At 42.8% G+C, this 16,532-nt stretch overlaps 1 protein-coding gene and 1 long non-coding RNA gene across 13 annotated transcripts; one reads left to right on the top strand and one right to left on the bottom strand.

The window, feature by feature from the left end:
• Positions 1-293: 293 nt before the first annotated feature.
• On the bottom strand, positions 294-15,468 carry SFPQ (splicing factor proline and glutamine rich). Of its 12 annotated transcripts, none has more exons than XR_008238601.1 (13): positions 14,704-15,468; positions 14,129-14,317; positions 13,733-14,034; positions 13,531-13,626; positions 11,976-12,172; positions 11,600-11,684; positions 11,191-11,308; positions 10,926-10,974; positions 10,725-10,846; positions 1,669-8,068; positions 1,293-1,367; positions 474-595; positions 294-369 (listed from the first exon to the last, which is right to left on the bottom strand). XR_008238601.1 is itself a non-coding variant. In XM_052810404.1 (11 exons), the coding sequence occupies exons 1-10, from the start codon at positions 15,352-15,354 to the stop codon at positions 1,693-1,695; spliced, it is 1,830 nt and encodes a 609-aa protein (XP_052666364.1). In that variant the 5' UTR covers positions 15,355-15,467; the 3' UTR covers positions 294-1,367; positions 1,669-1,692. The 12 variants fall into 12 exon arrangements, 1 of the variants encoding a protein (XP_052666364.1); XR_008238603.1 differs by lacking the exon at positions 474-595 and having other exon boundaries at positions 1,669-1,713; positions 4,868-8,068; XR_008238598.1 differs by having other exon boundaries at positions 474-1,367.
• Positions 15,469-15,576: 108 nt separating this feature from the next.
• Positions 15,577-16,305, top strand: LOC128152304 (uncharacterized). The gene is made up of 2 exons (XR_008238607.1): positions 15,577-15,971; positions 16,081-16,305. It is a non-coding gene; the product is annotated as an uncharacterized LOC128152304 (long non-coding RNA).
• The last annotated feature ends 227 nt before the right edge of the window (positions 16,306-16,532 follow it).

Below are 16,532 nucleotides of genomic sequence, written 5' to 3'. Positions count from 1 at the left end.
CTGGAGCATTTTAACTACAAGAGGAAGCCCATGGCACAATCCCAGCAGGAAAAAATACTGTATTATGTATTTGTCAGGTTTTTTACTGGTTACGAGTGGTTATCTTTCATGTGCTTGTGACAGTGTAGAGCAGGACGCAACAACCCAAGCCCTTCTCCCTCCAGCACTCCAAGCACATTCTGTGTCCCCGTCTACAGCCTCATTTTTGGCAGTGTTTCTCAAATTCATCCATACCACATTATGCTGAACAGATTGCTTACTCAGTGAATACACTCTGGAACAAAACAGAAGTAATTTATAAAAAAATTTAAATATTTTATTTTTAAAAATGTTATGTTCCTGGCTCCTCTTCACTGCATTCTTCTTCTTCTGCAAGTGCAAAGCACATAGTTAGCAAGAATGTTAAAAACGCCAGCAGAAATCACACATAATGACACAGAAAGGGAATCGGCGCATCGCAACAGGCCATGCACCTGTCATAGGTTCTCTAGGATCACAGGTTCTCATGTCAGACTTGAGATGAAACGATCAGAATTCACATTTTCATCTACTTCATAAATTTCAAAGATCTGAAATGGCTTTGTGTTTTACTACCCTAGAAACAAGAGCAGCGGTGACAAACCACACATGATTCAATAGGAATTCACCGACTGAATCTCACTGGCTTCACATCTTACAGGTTCAGTTGTGGCATATCTAAGCCATTACTCACCCATCACCTGTGAGTTAAGGTACTTTCCATGTTCCTCCTCACACAAGATTTTAAATATCTGAAGTTCCCCTTTGTAGTTTAAGTGGTAAATTAGAGGGAAAATTTCATTAATTCCAGCTCTGCAAGTTAATTTATTTCCCTAAATCGCTATCTGCTTGTGCTCTTGTATGTGCTAATTTATATTCCAGGTTATTTTGAAAGTTCAATGTTCATTAAAGTATTTCAGGAAAGTAGCTTTTTAACAACTTTTAGTTGGGTAACATTTGAGAAGCAGCTGCTCTATTGTTCCCCTTTTTCCTTGCTGACAATCACCCACCCTATTCACAGGAGCCTGAATGTAGAAATGGTTATTTTTCTCATTTGACCACCTATAGCATTCAGAGGACAGCGTTTATTTGATCCTGCAGGGCTGAAAAGCCTCAAACAATGGTTATACCTTGGGTCTACAAAAGAAAGATTCAGAAATTTTATATAAAATTGAGATTAATCAATGGCAAATTTCAGGCAGAAACTACATAATACATCACAGGGTGATGGACTACCGAGCTCTGAGAGCAGTATAAGGACACCAACTACTCACTTGTTCACTTGTTATCTCGGTCCCTCCATCTATCACTGGGCATCGTGTTGGATGTGCTCATGCTCGGCTCCTGAACTGGAGAAATATTCAGGAGTTATACCCACAGTGATTTTGAAATCTTTTGTACAAACCCATGTCTAGAAAGGTATTTTTATTTTTAACCACTGCTGTCAAGATATCAAGCCCAGATGGAGTCTGGGTGCTTAACCCCACAGCTTGACAGCAGGTACTAAGTCCTACCCTACACATTTCATGTATTCACTTGTACCGATTTCTCAATATTCACCAATTCAAAGGTAGTCAGTGACTGAACATCAAGTGTCCAGAAGCCTTTATTATTTCACCCATTCAGAACAAGACTAGAAGTTATGCTTACTTCCCGTGGATGAGCACTCCGGTTTCACTCAGCTTTCATCTTCACCTAAAGGATAACAACTGAAGTTATTATAGTAATACACACAAAATTCTGACCATTTCAAAACTAACTTAAAAATAAGGTTTTAAGATACATGGACTGATTAGTTATGAGGGGGAATTTACAAATTATTCCAAAATATTAAGTGGATGAATAAGGGGCAAAAATAGGCTAGCCTAAACACTTGTAAAGAGATGAAGGAATATGCAGGTAGTTGACTGAAGAACTGCACCTTGTCTGAGCACAAACCGTAAATCACCAGTCTGAGTACAATGAAGTTTGATTGCAGCCAGAGGTATACTATCCCTTATGTGAAGGCATTAACAATTTTGTCAAGCTACTTCAACTATTTTACCCTAGTTTGTCTCCTGTAGTAATGCCCTCTTTCTTCCCCTTCATGAAGGAGTGCCATGTTCCTGACTCCTAGCAGCCCTCAGGTTCAATAGTCCTAGAAGTGCTTCAAAAGCCAGAGGAAGACACTAGAGGTTAGCATTATCAGTCTACTGCTTTTATTCTCGGCAACAGGTTCTTCCCTTCTGAAGACCCACCCTTTTACTATAGCTAAGTTGAGGGCAAACTGCAATGGTCAGCAACTAGGGATGTAGTACAAGGTTCTGTGCACACCTCTAGTTGGGAGGCAAATCACACCGTGGTCACAATGTGATCTGACCAGGCAGGGCGAAGTTCAAGTTTAGTCTCAAACCCACCACCTGGGTTTTATCATGGCCCTCAGGAGCAGAAGTATAGTATGCACGTTTTGTTTTCTATGCCATAGCAACAAACACCATGCATAAGGGATACTATATCTTTGTGCATCCTTTTAACACTCCAGATTCACTTATAGCCACACTCCTCCCAACCCTCCCCAGTTAGCTCTTCAGTACTGGTGTTCAGAAGCAACATTTATAGAGATGGGGTATTCACAGACCACTGCGGGATTGCACAGCCAAGTCCTAACGTGTCAATCATTATCTAGCAGCAATGACAGAGGTGGGAGAAGGCCAATCCTCCCTTTTTTTCCTTTTCCAGTAAGCAGCTATTTAACAGCCCCACTAGCTGGTATGGAGAGAAAAAAAAAATCTGAAGCTAATTAGCTGGTTCCAAACTTGCTAGTAGTGGAAGAAGCCAAGTAATTACCCAGAACAGCATACTTTTTATGCATCCTTTCCAACATGCTTAGCCTCATTTAACATAATGGAACAAACACTGGCCTTCCTGATCATGTCACTGCAGCTGGCAATGATTAACAGAGACATGCAACCCCATTACTGCTCAAGTCCTAAAACTACTCACAGGCCTCAGTGTTTAGCTATGGGGAAAACTGCAAGCAAATCAACACTTTGTATGCTTAATGTTACAGTAAAGCCCCCATACACACTATGCTGTGCTCTCTCCTGACAGCACCAGTATCTGGATCTGAGGGCCTAGCAGGTACGCATATGTATTCTGACACCACACTTCTGAGCTTCAGATAAGCTTTTGAGAAAAAGTGTATTTCACACACAGATAAAACCCAAGATGAAACACAATGCAAGCACTTAATGTCATTACTTGTACCCACTTGTTACAGACTGACTTAGAGCAGACATGACTATTTGCTTTTAAGTTAGCTACCACACCAAGTTTCATTACTGCAGTCAGAGCTGGTATGAGACCCATGGTTCAGTCACAAATTGCTTGCTCCAAGAGTGTCAAAAACCTGCTAGTTCAAGTACGTAGAACGAGGCAGATGTGCCAATAACCCCTCCACGACATTCCTGCAGGTCAAGTCAAGTATCCAGAGCACACTGGAAAAACTAGTCAGATCTGAGCACTGATTTAAAGATTAATTAATTCAGTTTTGCTACATGACAGTACGCATACTGCCATCAGTTTTGCTACTGAATTCTCGTCACAGGTAAGAGTAAGCCATCACGAAAAGCCAAACTGACTTTGTGACAAGTGGTGTCACTGCTTGACTAGCTAGAGTTCGGCTACACTCACTGTGGTGCAACCAAAGACCTGTTATTATGATCTTAAGGTGCAGCTGCTACTTCAAGCTTTCAATGGAACATGAGAAGATAGCTACAGCAGAGGGCAAGGCCTTCCAGCAGATCCCCTGTTCACCAGCAGGAGTCTTGCCTGGAAGATAACACAGAAGGGTCCAAATGTGACAATACCAGAAACAAGTATGCAAAGCAGAACTTTGCAGAACAAGCGGGAAAACACGTTACAACACCTCTGAAATAAACTGAGTATCAGACAAGAGCTAGATCATGTGCTGAAACAAGGGACCTTAAAATTCAAGAGCTAATGCAAAAGAGCTGGAGATCAGCATGTCTGGATGTCTGGAAATGTAAGCATGTTAATCCTGAAACACTACATATTCAGTATTTCTAGTAATGGAAGAGTTTAGAATTACATCCCCAAGACTGATGAAAAATGAAATTGAGCATTACACTACCAAGATGACTCTACGAGGCAGAAATACAGAATCTCGTCACTGTCAATTAAAGGCAGAGGAATGTATTATGCTTGTCAATCAAAGATTAAAAAAAGACAACTGAAATGTCCAATAAGCTCTATGAAACTACTCACGGGGATATTCATTCAAGCACTCATTTGTATGTCCTCAAAAATATTCCACATCAGTCTCAAAGCTGACTGTATTAGCAAGCTTTAAGTGACTATCACATAGTGCGCACAAGGCTAGAACAGCGATTGCTAATGCATTTCCTACTGAGCCAAGACTCTACAAAGGGATGCACTGCAGATGGGCCATTTTGTCACTACAGAAAGTTTAAACAGTCCTTTTCTAGGCACCGATAGCACCTACTTGACTTGTTAAGTGAGTGTAAGATCACATTCCCTCTTCCCCACAGAGCTCATTCTAAGAATATCTTCGTTACATCAGAACTAAGAAAAATCCACACAAGCCGAGTCATATGTACAAAGGAATCGGGTCTGAAAATATTTATCTAAGAATCACAGTAAGTTGCTTATTGACTCTGAACAAGACAAAGCTTAAAACCGAAAACCACGCAGCTTTGATGCAAGCTTAACATACAGGTATCAAGAGTGCTGCACTGTAATTCCACAGTCAGAAGTGTGATGTCAGAATACCCACAGTATAAGATTACATAGAAAGTCACCAAGTTATATTATATTGCTTGTTACCTACCTGTACGCAGTCGGCAATGAGAATCTTGGAGCAAGCAGGAATACTACATCCGGGTCCTAATGTCCATTGCCATTTGTGGTACTACGTTCCTCACAGTTATGAACTGCAGAAATGCTGGCTAAGTGCAGTTATGTAGCAGGCCACTAGTTTTAAGTGTAAATTGCAGTCTCAAACTCCAGCAAAAACTTGCTGCCACAGTAAATGGTTGCCAAGGAGAAGCCAAGAATTTTTCTACCACAAAAATACCACAAAATCTCAAAAGCAGTTTCAGTTTCTCATCAGCTGTATAAATGATTAGTGTCATGTGTCTACACCAGAAGACAAGATTATTCTGTATTCATTTCTGAGAAAGCGTGAAGATATATGTATAACGATACCAGTTTCTACATGCTGCAGTTTTTAGAGATCCAAGTGTCAAAATGGGCTCAATTTTGATAAAGCAAGCTAAATTGCAACAGCCAATGTCCTCCAAGTCCAGTACAAAAATGTGTTATGTGATCCAGACCATCCAAAAAACAGGTCTGACCAACAAAGCACTTTTCTAAATGGTTTTAAAGATTCAGTTATATAAATCTGATTTTATGAAAAAAGTCCAAAACCTCATAGGAACAGATCAAAGGAACATAACTTTCTCACCTCCCACATTTAGCAACTTCATCAGATTTTAAAGTTGACATGTTTGCCAGCTTTTAAGACACCACCTTTAAAAGGTCTTGAAAAGAAGTTGGCTAGTTAATTGTATGCCTGTTTAATACATGCAACTCAAAAGCAGAACTTGTTTTAGAAATTCTGCTTATGCAGCTACAACAAAGCTAGATTTAACCAAACTTTCAGATGTTTTGAAAACTGCCAAATCTTTCAATATATTTACTAATCATGGGTTTGCAACTCGGCTATTTTTAATACCTAGCAACGGTAGCTTACGTACAAAACAGGGGTAGCAAAAGACAACCTCTGTAAGGTACAAGGACATCAGCATCCTTCACTCTTCCAAGTTACAGAACTACAAAAGAACATACTTTAGGATATGCACCAGCATCTCTTTAATAAAGAATGACATGTAATCTGAAAAATAAACTGAAAAAATTAATTTAATGTTCACGTTCAGAATTCCCCATCTAGGACACCTTCACCTTTTGCGGGTGTCCCATGAACACCCTCCAGAAAACATATGCATTATTTAATACTACTTCAATAAAGCAAATTGCATCGGTACTGCTGATTTTTAAACTAAGTATCCAATACAAGTACTCCCAAATACTTGGTCCACAGTTTACAAACTGCCAATTCGGAATTTCCTGAATAGCAATTCATTGTTGTAGCATGTTAACAACCCCCAAACTTTTCTGGGAAAATAAGAAGCGTTCACCAAACAAGCTGAGTCGCTATTTAGTGCGCTTAATATTCCAAGTCAGTGTTACCTGGTATCAGCATTTCACAGCATGCTATTTTTTCATTTAAGGAGTAACAGCACTTACAGTGAGTACTTCAAGAGGGATCATCTGCACTCTAGAATACTGCAATCTGACACTAAAGTTTTAACCGCAGAGAAAATTTAGCATAGAATTTAGGATTAGCCAATGCTTAACACAAGGAATGGAAAGATCTTTGGAAGATTAAAGCTACTCACAGAATGCTCGGTAGTTGGGGAATCGTGTGAAGGTACAGCCAAAATAAGTTTACCTACTTCGTGCCAAGCAGGTTGACGTATCCTGCATTAACACCAAGGTATTTTACACTGGGAAGTCATGTTCCCAGCTTATCTGGTACAATGTAATAATAAGCAAAGCAACTACCTTATCAATGAGTCCAGAATGCTTTGAAATTCTTCTGGGGCTTAGTAAAATGAACAGCAAGCTAACGAATTCATCAAATCTTCTACAAAAGAACCTTAAAGGGAGTTTATTTGTACTGTGTAGTATTAACTATTAAACTCCAGATTCAGATACTACTTTTGATGCATTATCTCCAAACATCAATAATAAAAGAGCGATAACCATCATGCAAGCAAGCTAATTTCTGTATTTTACATACAGGTTTTTAGGATTTGCCCACCAGCTACACGATTTAAGAATAGTTCCTGCAGTCCCAATAATACAAATGATTGTATTCTGAACTATGCAAATTAGTCCACTCAATTAGCATGAGGACATAAGCAAGTTAACCGTAATCACTCAAGTAACACTTCTGGTCTTTTTGCCAAGCAATTTCAGGTAAGTATACAATACGGAGCAAGGCCAGATCCTGTAATCTCAGACAGCTTAAGAGCATATAAATATCGCTTTAACAATCCTTTAGTTAGGAAGTCAGCCAATACAAGTCATTCTATGAATTTATTTTAAAATAACCATTGCTAGTCTTCTGCTTAAAGTCTTTAAAAGATTCCAAGCAGTAACTGCCAAGGTGGTAAGAGCTACCATCCCACCACCCATTATCCGTAGCTAAAATAGGAAATTCATTACATACTGCACTGCTTGCAGTGCAGCTTTAATTATTGTATCTTACAGCACTTGCAAGATTTCAATTTGCTTCCTTATTGCAGCACAATTAATGCTCAAAAAATATGCACCTACTGGAAAGTTAGGCTACTATTTAACCCAATCTTAAGCTAGAGGCATTATGGGAAGAGATCTCACTCTTCACTACAGTTCCACACCCTGGTCTAGTTTGACCTCTACTCAAGATTCTTGGTTTACTGCGGAAGGTGTGGTATTTAGCCTCATTATGTTTAACCACGACTGGCAAGAAGAGTTACTACATTTAGTTTTCTATTTATTTGAAGCACAGTAAAAAAAAGTTGGTACACTTTGGGAATTCAGTGGCACAAGGTACACTGCCATCAAGTTAGGGACGTTATACATCAAAAAAACAGCTAAATTTGTTTTGAAACACTGCATTACATAATTAAATTGTACTCGCCCAAACAGACCACTTACAAATATTAGGTCAGTAAGTTTCTAACATCCATAAAAACGTAGCTTTCTTACTAAAATGCAAGAATTAAAAAGTTGGTGTCTAAACAAGACAGACAAAAACAAACTGGAATGAAACTACAGGTCACATCTAAAATCGGGGCTTTTTGTTTGGGCCTTCATATTCTTCTCTCCCTCTACCATATCCTGTTGGTGTTCCAGGCCCCATTCCTCTAGGACCCTGGCCACCCACAGGCCCCGCACCTCCCTGCCCAAAGCGTTCAGGACGCTATTGGAACAGAATTAACAGTTCATTATATGTAGTTGATGTCCATGTGTGTTAAGTATATATTTTTAGAAGGTTCCGTAGTCAAGGTTCGTCGATACAATCACCATTGAGCCGATCCACAGGTACCGGGAACATAGAAAGGAAAAAAGGGTAATTTAAAAATTAGTTTATTGTAATACATGCCTTGAGGTATGTTCCCACTTGATGCATTCTCATACATCTGTTACAAAGAACAGATCCTCCCTGCAGTGCTAGAAATGTAAGCATTAGTGCAGATGTGAATTAACAACTTTTCCAAATGAGCTCTAGCAATTTTCAACCAAGTTAATGCAAATAGCTTGCAAACTTCTCACCTTTAGTGCAGTAAAAGCTTAGATTACACCACTGTCATTTCCAAATAAGCCTAGCCAGAGAACGAATCTTCAGTTCACTGAAGTATGAGCTGACATTCATAAAATGTCATTGTAAACAGAATGCCTACTCACCAGTTAATGGCATGTGCTGCAATAGAGACCATGTGCTTTTCAAGATGGGGTTAAGACTACGGTCTGCTGACTAAACTGCAGAGGCCTTAGGCAGTAACCAAAACTGATTGTGAGCACTACTGGATTGCAAGAAGAAAAAAAAAATGTGAAAAAAGCTAATGACCAGTGATTTACCTAACCAACGCAATTGCTCGATCAAAAGACTTGCATTTGTTAAAATCCCACGTACTCCGGAACTGCTGCTGTATAATATGCAAAATGTCTTCAAAGAACTACAATTTATTCAGTGTTTCGAGTTAGAACTATGCACAAAGGATTGTGTGCATCTAGTCAATATCTCCCTTCCCACCCCACCCCACCTTCACAACAAGCTCTTGGAAAATTCACAACTTCACAGCGTTGAAAGGTTTCACACCAAGATGTAAAAGCTAAATTACCCTGCAATAAAGCAGAGACTTCAGGTATTTTTACTAGTACCTCTAGTTGCATATACTTCATTCAGTTACTGTATCAGTAGGTGTGATCAGCATTCAATCTACAGAACTGACAAATTATAAAGTCAAAGATAGCTTTAAACTTTCATTTCAAGCAAGTTTTCCACTACCGAGTAACAGAACAATGGTAGGTTGCTTGTTACAAAAGGTATCTGCAACTGAAAATTCACACTTCAAGTTCTTGACTGCTGAAAGTCAGTTTCAATCCTTCCAAGAAAGGAATTTCAGAAAGATTACCTAGGTTCTTTTCTGCCTAATTCATGGCAGCTTAAGCTTATCTCCAATTCTGTTTAAAAGATATCAGCCCAGTAACTGTGACAGCACTGTGTGACAGAGATCCCCATGCTAAGAAACTCGAAGGCAGTTAAACCATCTTACTGTCACACCATCTGACCATATCACATTTTCAAGTATTACACAAGTTCAGCATGCACCTGTACCATGATTTTCAGGAGAAAAATGTACACAGCATTCACCACAGACTGCCTAACTGTTCACGGGAAACTTAGGAACTGCTTCAATATCAGTAGATTATATAGATACATTAAGGCCAACGGCACTGTCTACTGAATCAATGATGGTTGCAAAGTTATCATTGCAAAGATATGGTTCCCCCAAAAAAACAGAAGATACCTGACAAGCTACTATGGTAGCTCACCACGTTAAGCCAGAGGCCTAAACCCACCCAAAAATCATTTAGTTCAGCTTGTGCTACAGAGTGTACACCCTTTCAGGAGGGTGAAAGCACACTAATATTGCCACCTAAGCCAACAGAGATTTCCATCCTACCCATTAAGCATTTCTTTAATCTACATCCATATTGCTTCAGTGTGATAACACCAAGCAGGCTCAAAGCCCATTCACACATATAGTGTGCCAAAAATAGTACAGTTTGGAAACATACCTCAGAAGATGAGATATGCCATAGCTTTAACAAACTCTACCTATATAGTCATGCCCAGCACGGGAAAACAAGAACAGGCTATCATTCCTTTGTGAGATAGGAACCACAAAATGGCTACTGTCAAGGATCACTGGAACATGCCTAAAGCTAAAAAACAGCATTGCTGCTCTTCTGTGGCAAACATCAGCATACAGAGTAAGTGATATGCTGTTTACCATTGATTACTTAAGTTAATCTGCTGCTTAAATAGTCATGAGCGCAGATTTTTGAATTAACAGCATACCCATACCAACATGCATCAACCCTAACTAGGCTTGGAAGGGCCAAAATAAATGCAATGTTACACACTGGAAAGGAGAACAAAAATCTCTCTTGTCCATAAATACAGAATGTCAAATCACTGAAAAGCTACTACATTATGTATTTTAATGATGAAATTTGTCAGATACTCTAAAATTTATAAAAAAATCCTTCCAAGCCTAACAGTGACGCAGAATTTCCAAAGTCCAATGAAGTCAGAGTTAATTGCAAATATGCTTAACAGCACATTTGAATTCACTTACAAACAACTTCCGACTGTGTAAGCTACCATAATGGTTAAGAACTAATCTAGTACTACATACTGCCACACTAGTCTTCATGTTAAACACCTGACAAGAAAGTCAGCAGTTAACAGTGAAATTTACACAACCATCCGAACACTGGTAGAGAACTCAATTCCCAACCACAACATTTCCCCTGTGCTAAACTAAAGCCACCACAGGATACATTACCATGTCACTTCCCATCATAGAACCACTCATGGCTGCTTGGCCAACTCCTGGATTAGCTTCATAACCTATGCCGCCACCACCTCCGAGAGGTGGAAATTTCTGGGCTGCAGAAGCATAAGGATCTAAGAAAGAAAAATATATAATCATATTCTGACAATTTCTAAGGTAACCACACAAAGTAATGATTTAAAAATTCTTTACCTCCCATGTTCATTGTGGTAGCACCACCCATTCTCATGTCTCTCTCCCTCTGCATAGAAGAAACAACTTTTAGCACAGATAATCAACTACTGAAATCCATAACTTTCAGGAGATAAAGCATATGTACAGCTAACTACTACCATTTCACCTACACAAAGACATCCCATTATGTAACAAAGGAAGCCAAACGCATCAGTCTTGAAAACAGATCAAAAAATTTCCTGAACATGGTAATGTATCCAAAAACCATCATGATTTCACTTACTGGATCCATGTAACCCATTCTACTATAATTCTCTTCCCTCTGTCTTCTCATTTGTTCTTCCATCTCCCGCTGACGTATCATCATTTCCTCTTCCCGCCTGCGACGCTCCTCCTCCTGCCTGATCATCCCAAAGCAGATTGTTAAACCCCAGGAGTGTAACACGTCCACTTATCTCATGAACATCACTTGCACAAGCGATTTAAAAGGCACTGAATGATTACACTTAAGGAAAAAAAGATACTCTATGATCCTCAAATACTTAAGGAAAAACTTACGCTGCAGTTCAGTTTCTCATACACAAACTGAAGCGGCAATGGTATTTCTTGAAAAATAAAAACTTTCATACATAAGTCATTTTAAAAAGAAACAAATGTAACATTGAAAAAAATCCCCTGAAAGCCAAACCAACCTCAGCTGAATTTCCTTGCGTTTCTGCATTTCTTGATTATGGAGTTCTTCCATACGCCTCAGTTCTTCCTGACGCCTCATAAGGTCTGCAGAAATGAAGCCTGTCAGCAGCTATTTCACAAACTCATATTTAAACTCAGATCAGAATTAGATCAACTTCATCTGCAGTATGGCAAACAGCTACCTTTTGAGCGTCACTATTCTTAACAATATTTCAATTAAATAAAAACTTAAAAACTACCAGTTGCTCTTTCTTAAGCCTGAAATTCTTAAGTTAGCAGTAGGAAGCATGAATTTATTTATTAAACCATTAAACAGCTATACATTTAAGCTAGCATTTAAAGCAAAAAGATGATACAGAATTCAGAGCCAATTACCTTGACGCAAGAGGTTTGCCTGATGTTCATGGTAAGCATCTTCCATCTCACTTTCAAGTTTGTCCTTGGCATCTTTCATGTTTTTTGCCACTTGCTCTCTCTGCTGTTTTTCCATTTCATCTAAAGATTTCCACCTCTGGGAATATTCAAATTCAAAACTGCCAGGCTGAGCGAAACGGGGAGGAGTCTCTCTTTCCCTGCAGAAAGGAAGATGCTCATTCAGACTGGGTAAACCTGGAAACTGAAGGTCAATAAAAGATCACAAGCAAAACAGCAGAATTACCAGGGAAGATCAAAGGAGTCCTGAAAACACTACCTCACAACTACATGATAGAAAACTTGCTCTGACACAATGCTGGTAACAGTACAGCATTTTACACGCTTAAACAGCAGCACTTAATATAAATAAACTCTATGACTACCGTAGCAAATATGGAGACTCCTGCACTATCACATCCAAGCAAATCTTCCCACTTACAGTTCTACTGCATGTTTATCTTGTTCTTAACTTCTTCCTTAGACACTCCATTGCTGGCAACTGCCAGGTGCAAAATCCTCAAACAAGACAGGCCTTTGCCCAAGTAGGTACAGCTGCTCAAAACAACACCATATGGAAAGATGGATTTTTTTCAGTGCTGACTTACCCAAAGCACTGTATGTTAAAGGCAAGTAATAATCTTCACTAACTTAAATAATTTGCAAAATGCCTAAGGGCCAACAGCTTATGCTGTCCTATAAAGAAACTGGAGCCTAAGATTCAGTAATTAATGGAACAAAACTAGGAAAGTTCAAAAGCTTTCCATACATTAGCAATGTAAAATATTTTAACATTTTAGAAACACTATACTAATCTACACTGTTTCAAAGACACTGCCTCTAAACCGTTTATAGCTTTTGATCAAAGCAAGTAATTTTGAACACTTTCTCATACAAACAGGACTGACTGGATTTTCCCCTCTGCACTCCCTTTTGTGATCTGGGAAAACACAACAGTTCTACAACAAAGAGGTTTAATATGCAGATCCTAACCTAAAATAGCTACTTAGGAAAAGACCCCTATAGGCTCTTATCTACTCTTTTATGCCCAGTGGTCAGCTTCGGAAGGCAAATCCACAGGCAACTAGTTTTTATTAGTCATGCAATGAGTTAAAAAACCATCAGTTTCTAAGTTCCCTATGGGATCATCAACATGAGATACACCTTAAGTGAGATGACAGTTCTCAACAGAATGAGCAAACAGTTGAGGTCTGATTTTCAAGAGTTTCTACATATATACCAAAAAAAAAAAAATCTGTTAATGGGCTGCTATTTAGGTTTTACTGTTTCTTTGTGATACAATGTAGAAAACTGCTTGTGTAACACTTAGTGAATATACTGAACAAATCAGTATATTATCTACAAACACACTCTTCAAAAAAAAAACAAACCCCAAGAACTGAAAATACTACTCAAAATTCAAAGCCTGTTTCTGAAAAATTACTCCATCTCCTTCAGAGTCAGGGACAATACTATGCACATCATCTATATACTCTTTATACCAAAAGATAGTGCCTACTTTTGATACATCGGATTCTTCTGAGCAAGCTTTTCTGGAAGACCATCTTCATCATCCAGTTGTTCCAATGGTTCCACAATAACTGGCCTAGGAGTGCTGAACAAAAAAATACTCATTTCACTTTTCCATAAGAATCTCCATTCTGAAAAACTAGAAGTCAACAATTTATTCAGCTTAAAATCCTAAGCAGCAAAATACTTACGTTGTCAACAAAAACACTCCTTCAGTACACCGTTCAAACGCTTTTCTTGCAGCTGGCTTTGACGCAAATTCAACAATGCCTTTTCCTGTCGATCTACCTCGATCATCTACAATCACAACAGCTCTTTCCACTGGACCAAACTGGGAAAAAGCTTCCTCCAGCAACTCGTTGGACACGTAGGGTGAAAGATTACGCACTGAAAGAGCAGCAGCATGTGTGGCAAACCGAACACGAAGCTGTCGACCCCTCATGGGGGTATCATCCAGTTCTGCCTTTGCAATTTCTGCAAGAGCTCTAGATTCCTGAGGAAAGTTTAAGATCCAGTTTTAGAAAACCAAGCTGTAACTTATTATTTCGTGAGAATTAAACGGATGGACGTACAGTGTGAAAGCCTACCAATTTAATGAATCCAAAGCCTTTCCCCTTGTTGATAAAAACCTCTCCCGGCTCCCCATATTTGGCAAACAGTCTTTTAAAGTCTTCGTCTGTTATGTCAGCAGGCAAATTCCCAACAAACAAGCGGCAACGCTGAGTATAGGTCTTCTCCCCGGGTCGCCTCAGAAGAGAGAGGTTTGCTTTGAATCCCTACAAAGAAGCAGACCGGTTCGAGCCATCACTGCGTGCAGCCCCGCCGCCTGCACCGCCAAGCTGCGGCCTTCTCCCGCCAGGAAGCCCAGAGCACCTCCAGGTCACCGCAAGCGAATACAAACCCATGCTGCCACAGACCCCCTCAGGCTGCAGTCGGGAACTGCCTAGGCACCTAGGGAACACGCACATTATGTCGAGGCGTCCCCGCAGGCCGCCTGCGCCCAGCGCCGCCGCCCCTCTCGCCTCGCCCTTCTCCCGGGCCCCCCGCCGCCGCGCTCCTCCCCTCAAAATGGCGGCGAGGGCGCGCAGAACCGCCGTGCCCGGCCGCAGCCGCCGCCGCCGCCATCTTGTGGCTCGGGGAGGGGGAGAGCGCCATGACTCACCTCATCCGAGAGCTTCTCGCCGCCGCCGCCGCCGGCCGAGCCCTGCTGCGCGGACAGGCTCTGCTGTCCCTGGTGCTGCTGCCCGCGGCCGCGCGGCTCTCCGCCCGGCCCGCCGCGGTGCCCCGGTCCGCCCTTGTGCGGCCCGCCGGGCCCCTGCTGGGGGCCGCCCGGTCCCTTGGGCCCGCCGCCGGGCGACTGTCCTTGTCCTTTCTTAGGGCCGCCGGCTGGGGTGGGGCTAGGGCTCGGCTTGGGCTGCGGCTGTCCCCCCGGGCCGGAGGGAGCCGAGGAGGGCGCCGACACCGGGGCCTGCTGCTGCGGCGGCTGCCCGGCGGGCAGCGCGGACGGCGGAGGCGCTCCCGGGCCGGCCTGGCTGCCGGCAGGCCCCGCCGTGGTGGCGGCGGCTGAAGAGGACGAAGAAGGCGGAGCAGAGGTCGACGCGGGCGGCTTCGGAGGCTCGGGCTTCGGGCCTCCGCCCGGCGGGCCGCCCGGGCCTTGCGGGCCGCCCCCCATGGGGCCGCGGTTCTGGCCCATGCCCATGCCGGGCGGCGGAGAGCGGAAATCGTGGTTGGGGCCGCCGCGGCCACCGCCGCCGCCGCGCCGGTGGAAGCCGCCTCCCCCGCCGCCACGGCTACGGAACCGATCCCGCGACATGGTGGTGATGGAGGAAGGAGGAGGAGGAGAAGTGCTCCGGCCCCGACTGCTGCTCCTCAGAGCCCGCTGCTCAAAATGGCGGCGAGCTAAACGGCCTCGCCGCCGCCTTTGTCCGCCCCTAATATAGTTTCCCCGCCCCCGGAAACCGCCCCTCCGCCCCGCCAGCCAACCACCGGCCTCGGCGGCGCTGACAGATAGGTGGAGTCGCCAGTGGCACGTCCCTATTCCGCTAACTCTTTGATCTCATTGGTAAGGAACCTGCCCTCTGCCGATTGGCTCCTTTGGCCGCCGACGTTCGCACGGGACGATCCGTTAAACTCCTGCGTGCTGATTGGGCAGTTTGATCGGCGGGAGGCGAAATCACGAAAGAAGCTCGGCCTGCCATTGGCTGCCTGGGGAGTCAGTCGGAGGGGAACCCACCGGCCCGGCCGCCGGCCCGGGGCGGCCACGCGTTGCGCAGGCCGCGGCCCCGGCCCAGCCCCGCGGCCCGGGCAGGGCGGCTCCGGGCGGCCGCCGGCTTCGGGAAGCCGCTCGCCCGCAGAGAGAGCAGAGCCGCGGGGCCTTGTGGCACCCCCGGCTGAGCGGCCACAGGCGTCATCTGGGAAAATCTCCAATACGTGCGTTTTTCAAATAAATACGGCTGGCTACTTTTCGCGCGGTCGGCAGCCTTCACTTGTGCTTTGAAAGCAAATTTGATACAAAAAGTTTCTTATTTATTCATTCAAGGGTGGCAGTGGAAACGCAGCTCCGGCGTGGGAGGTCGCTTTCACTCCATTTCGTTTGAAAAGCCGGACAGCTGGCGAACAGCAACCCACAACGGACGAACTCCCTGTAAGCGCAGGACAGGGCTCTGGGCTCTGTCTCCTCTGCTGACGAGAAAGAGGGCGTCAGGTCCCCAAAATGTAAAGCAGTGTGCTCTCAGTAGAAAAATAAAGCAGCTGTAAAAATTCACAGCGGTTGCGGTCACTATATTCCACGTTCTAATACAGGAAACAGGCCGAGAGCGCTTTCCATCTATTTGACGTCACTGGTTTCAGCGGTGTTGCACTGGAGACATGCTAACGTTAGAACAACATGGCATTTTTATACTTTCACTTCATGAGGGTTTCAATCCATCACGCTCCCAAGCTCCCACTGATGTTTCACATTCAGTTTCAGGTCTGAAGAACCAAAGCCCA

The sequence above is a fragment of the Harpia harpyja genome, chromosome 16, assembly GCF_026419915.1.
Source record: "Harpia harpyja isolate bHarHar1 chromosome 16, bHarHar1 primary haplotype, whole genome shotgun sequence".
NCBI classification, from domain to species: domain Eukaryota; kingdom Metazoa; phylum Chordata; class Aves; order Accipitriformes; family Accipitridae; genus Harpia; species Harpia harpyja.
Note: the sequence above shows the minus strand (reverse complement) of the source record. Positions and strands in the feature narration are given on the sequence as shown.

Excerpts from the sequence above, each read along its gene's own strand:
- SFPQ (XM_052810404.1), bottom strand. The coding sequence starts at position 15,354 with ATGTCGCGGGATCGGTTCCGTAGCCGTGGCGGCGGGGGAGGCGGCTTC. Across the intron at positions 10,975-11,190 it reads GAATGGGTTACATGGATCCA|AGGGAGAGAGACATGAGAAT; the intron begins GTAAGTGAAATC and ends TCTTCTATGCAG. Across the intron at positions 10,847-10,925 it reads TACCACAATGAACATGGGAG|ATCCTTATGCTTCTGCAGCC; the intron begins GTAAAGAATTTT and ends TTTCTTTCTTAG.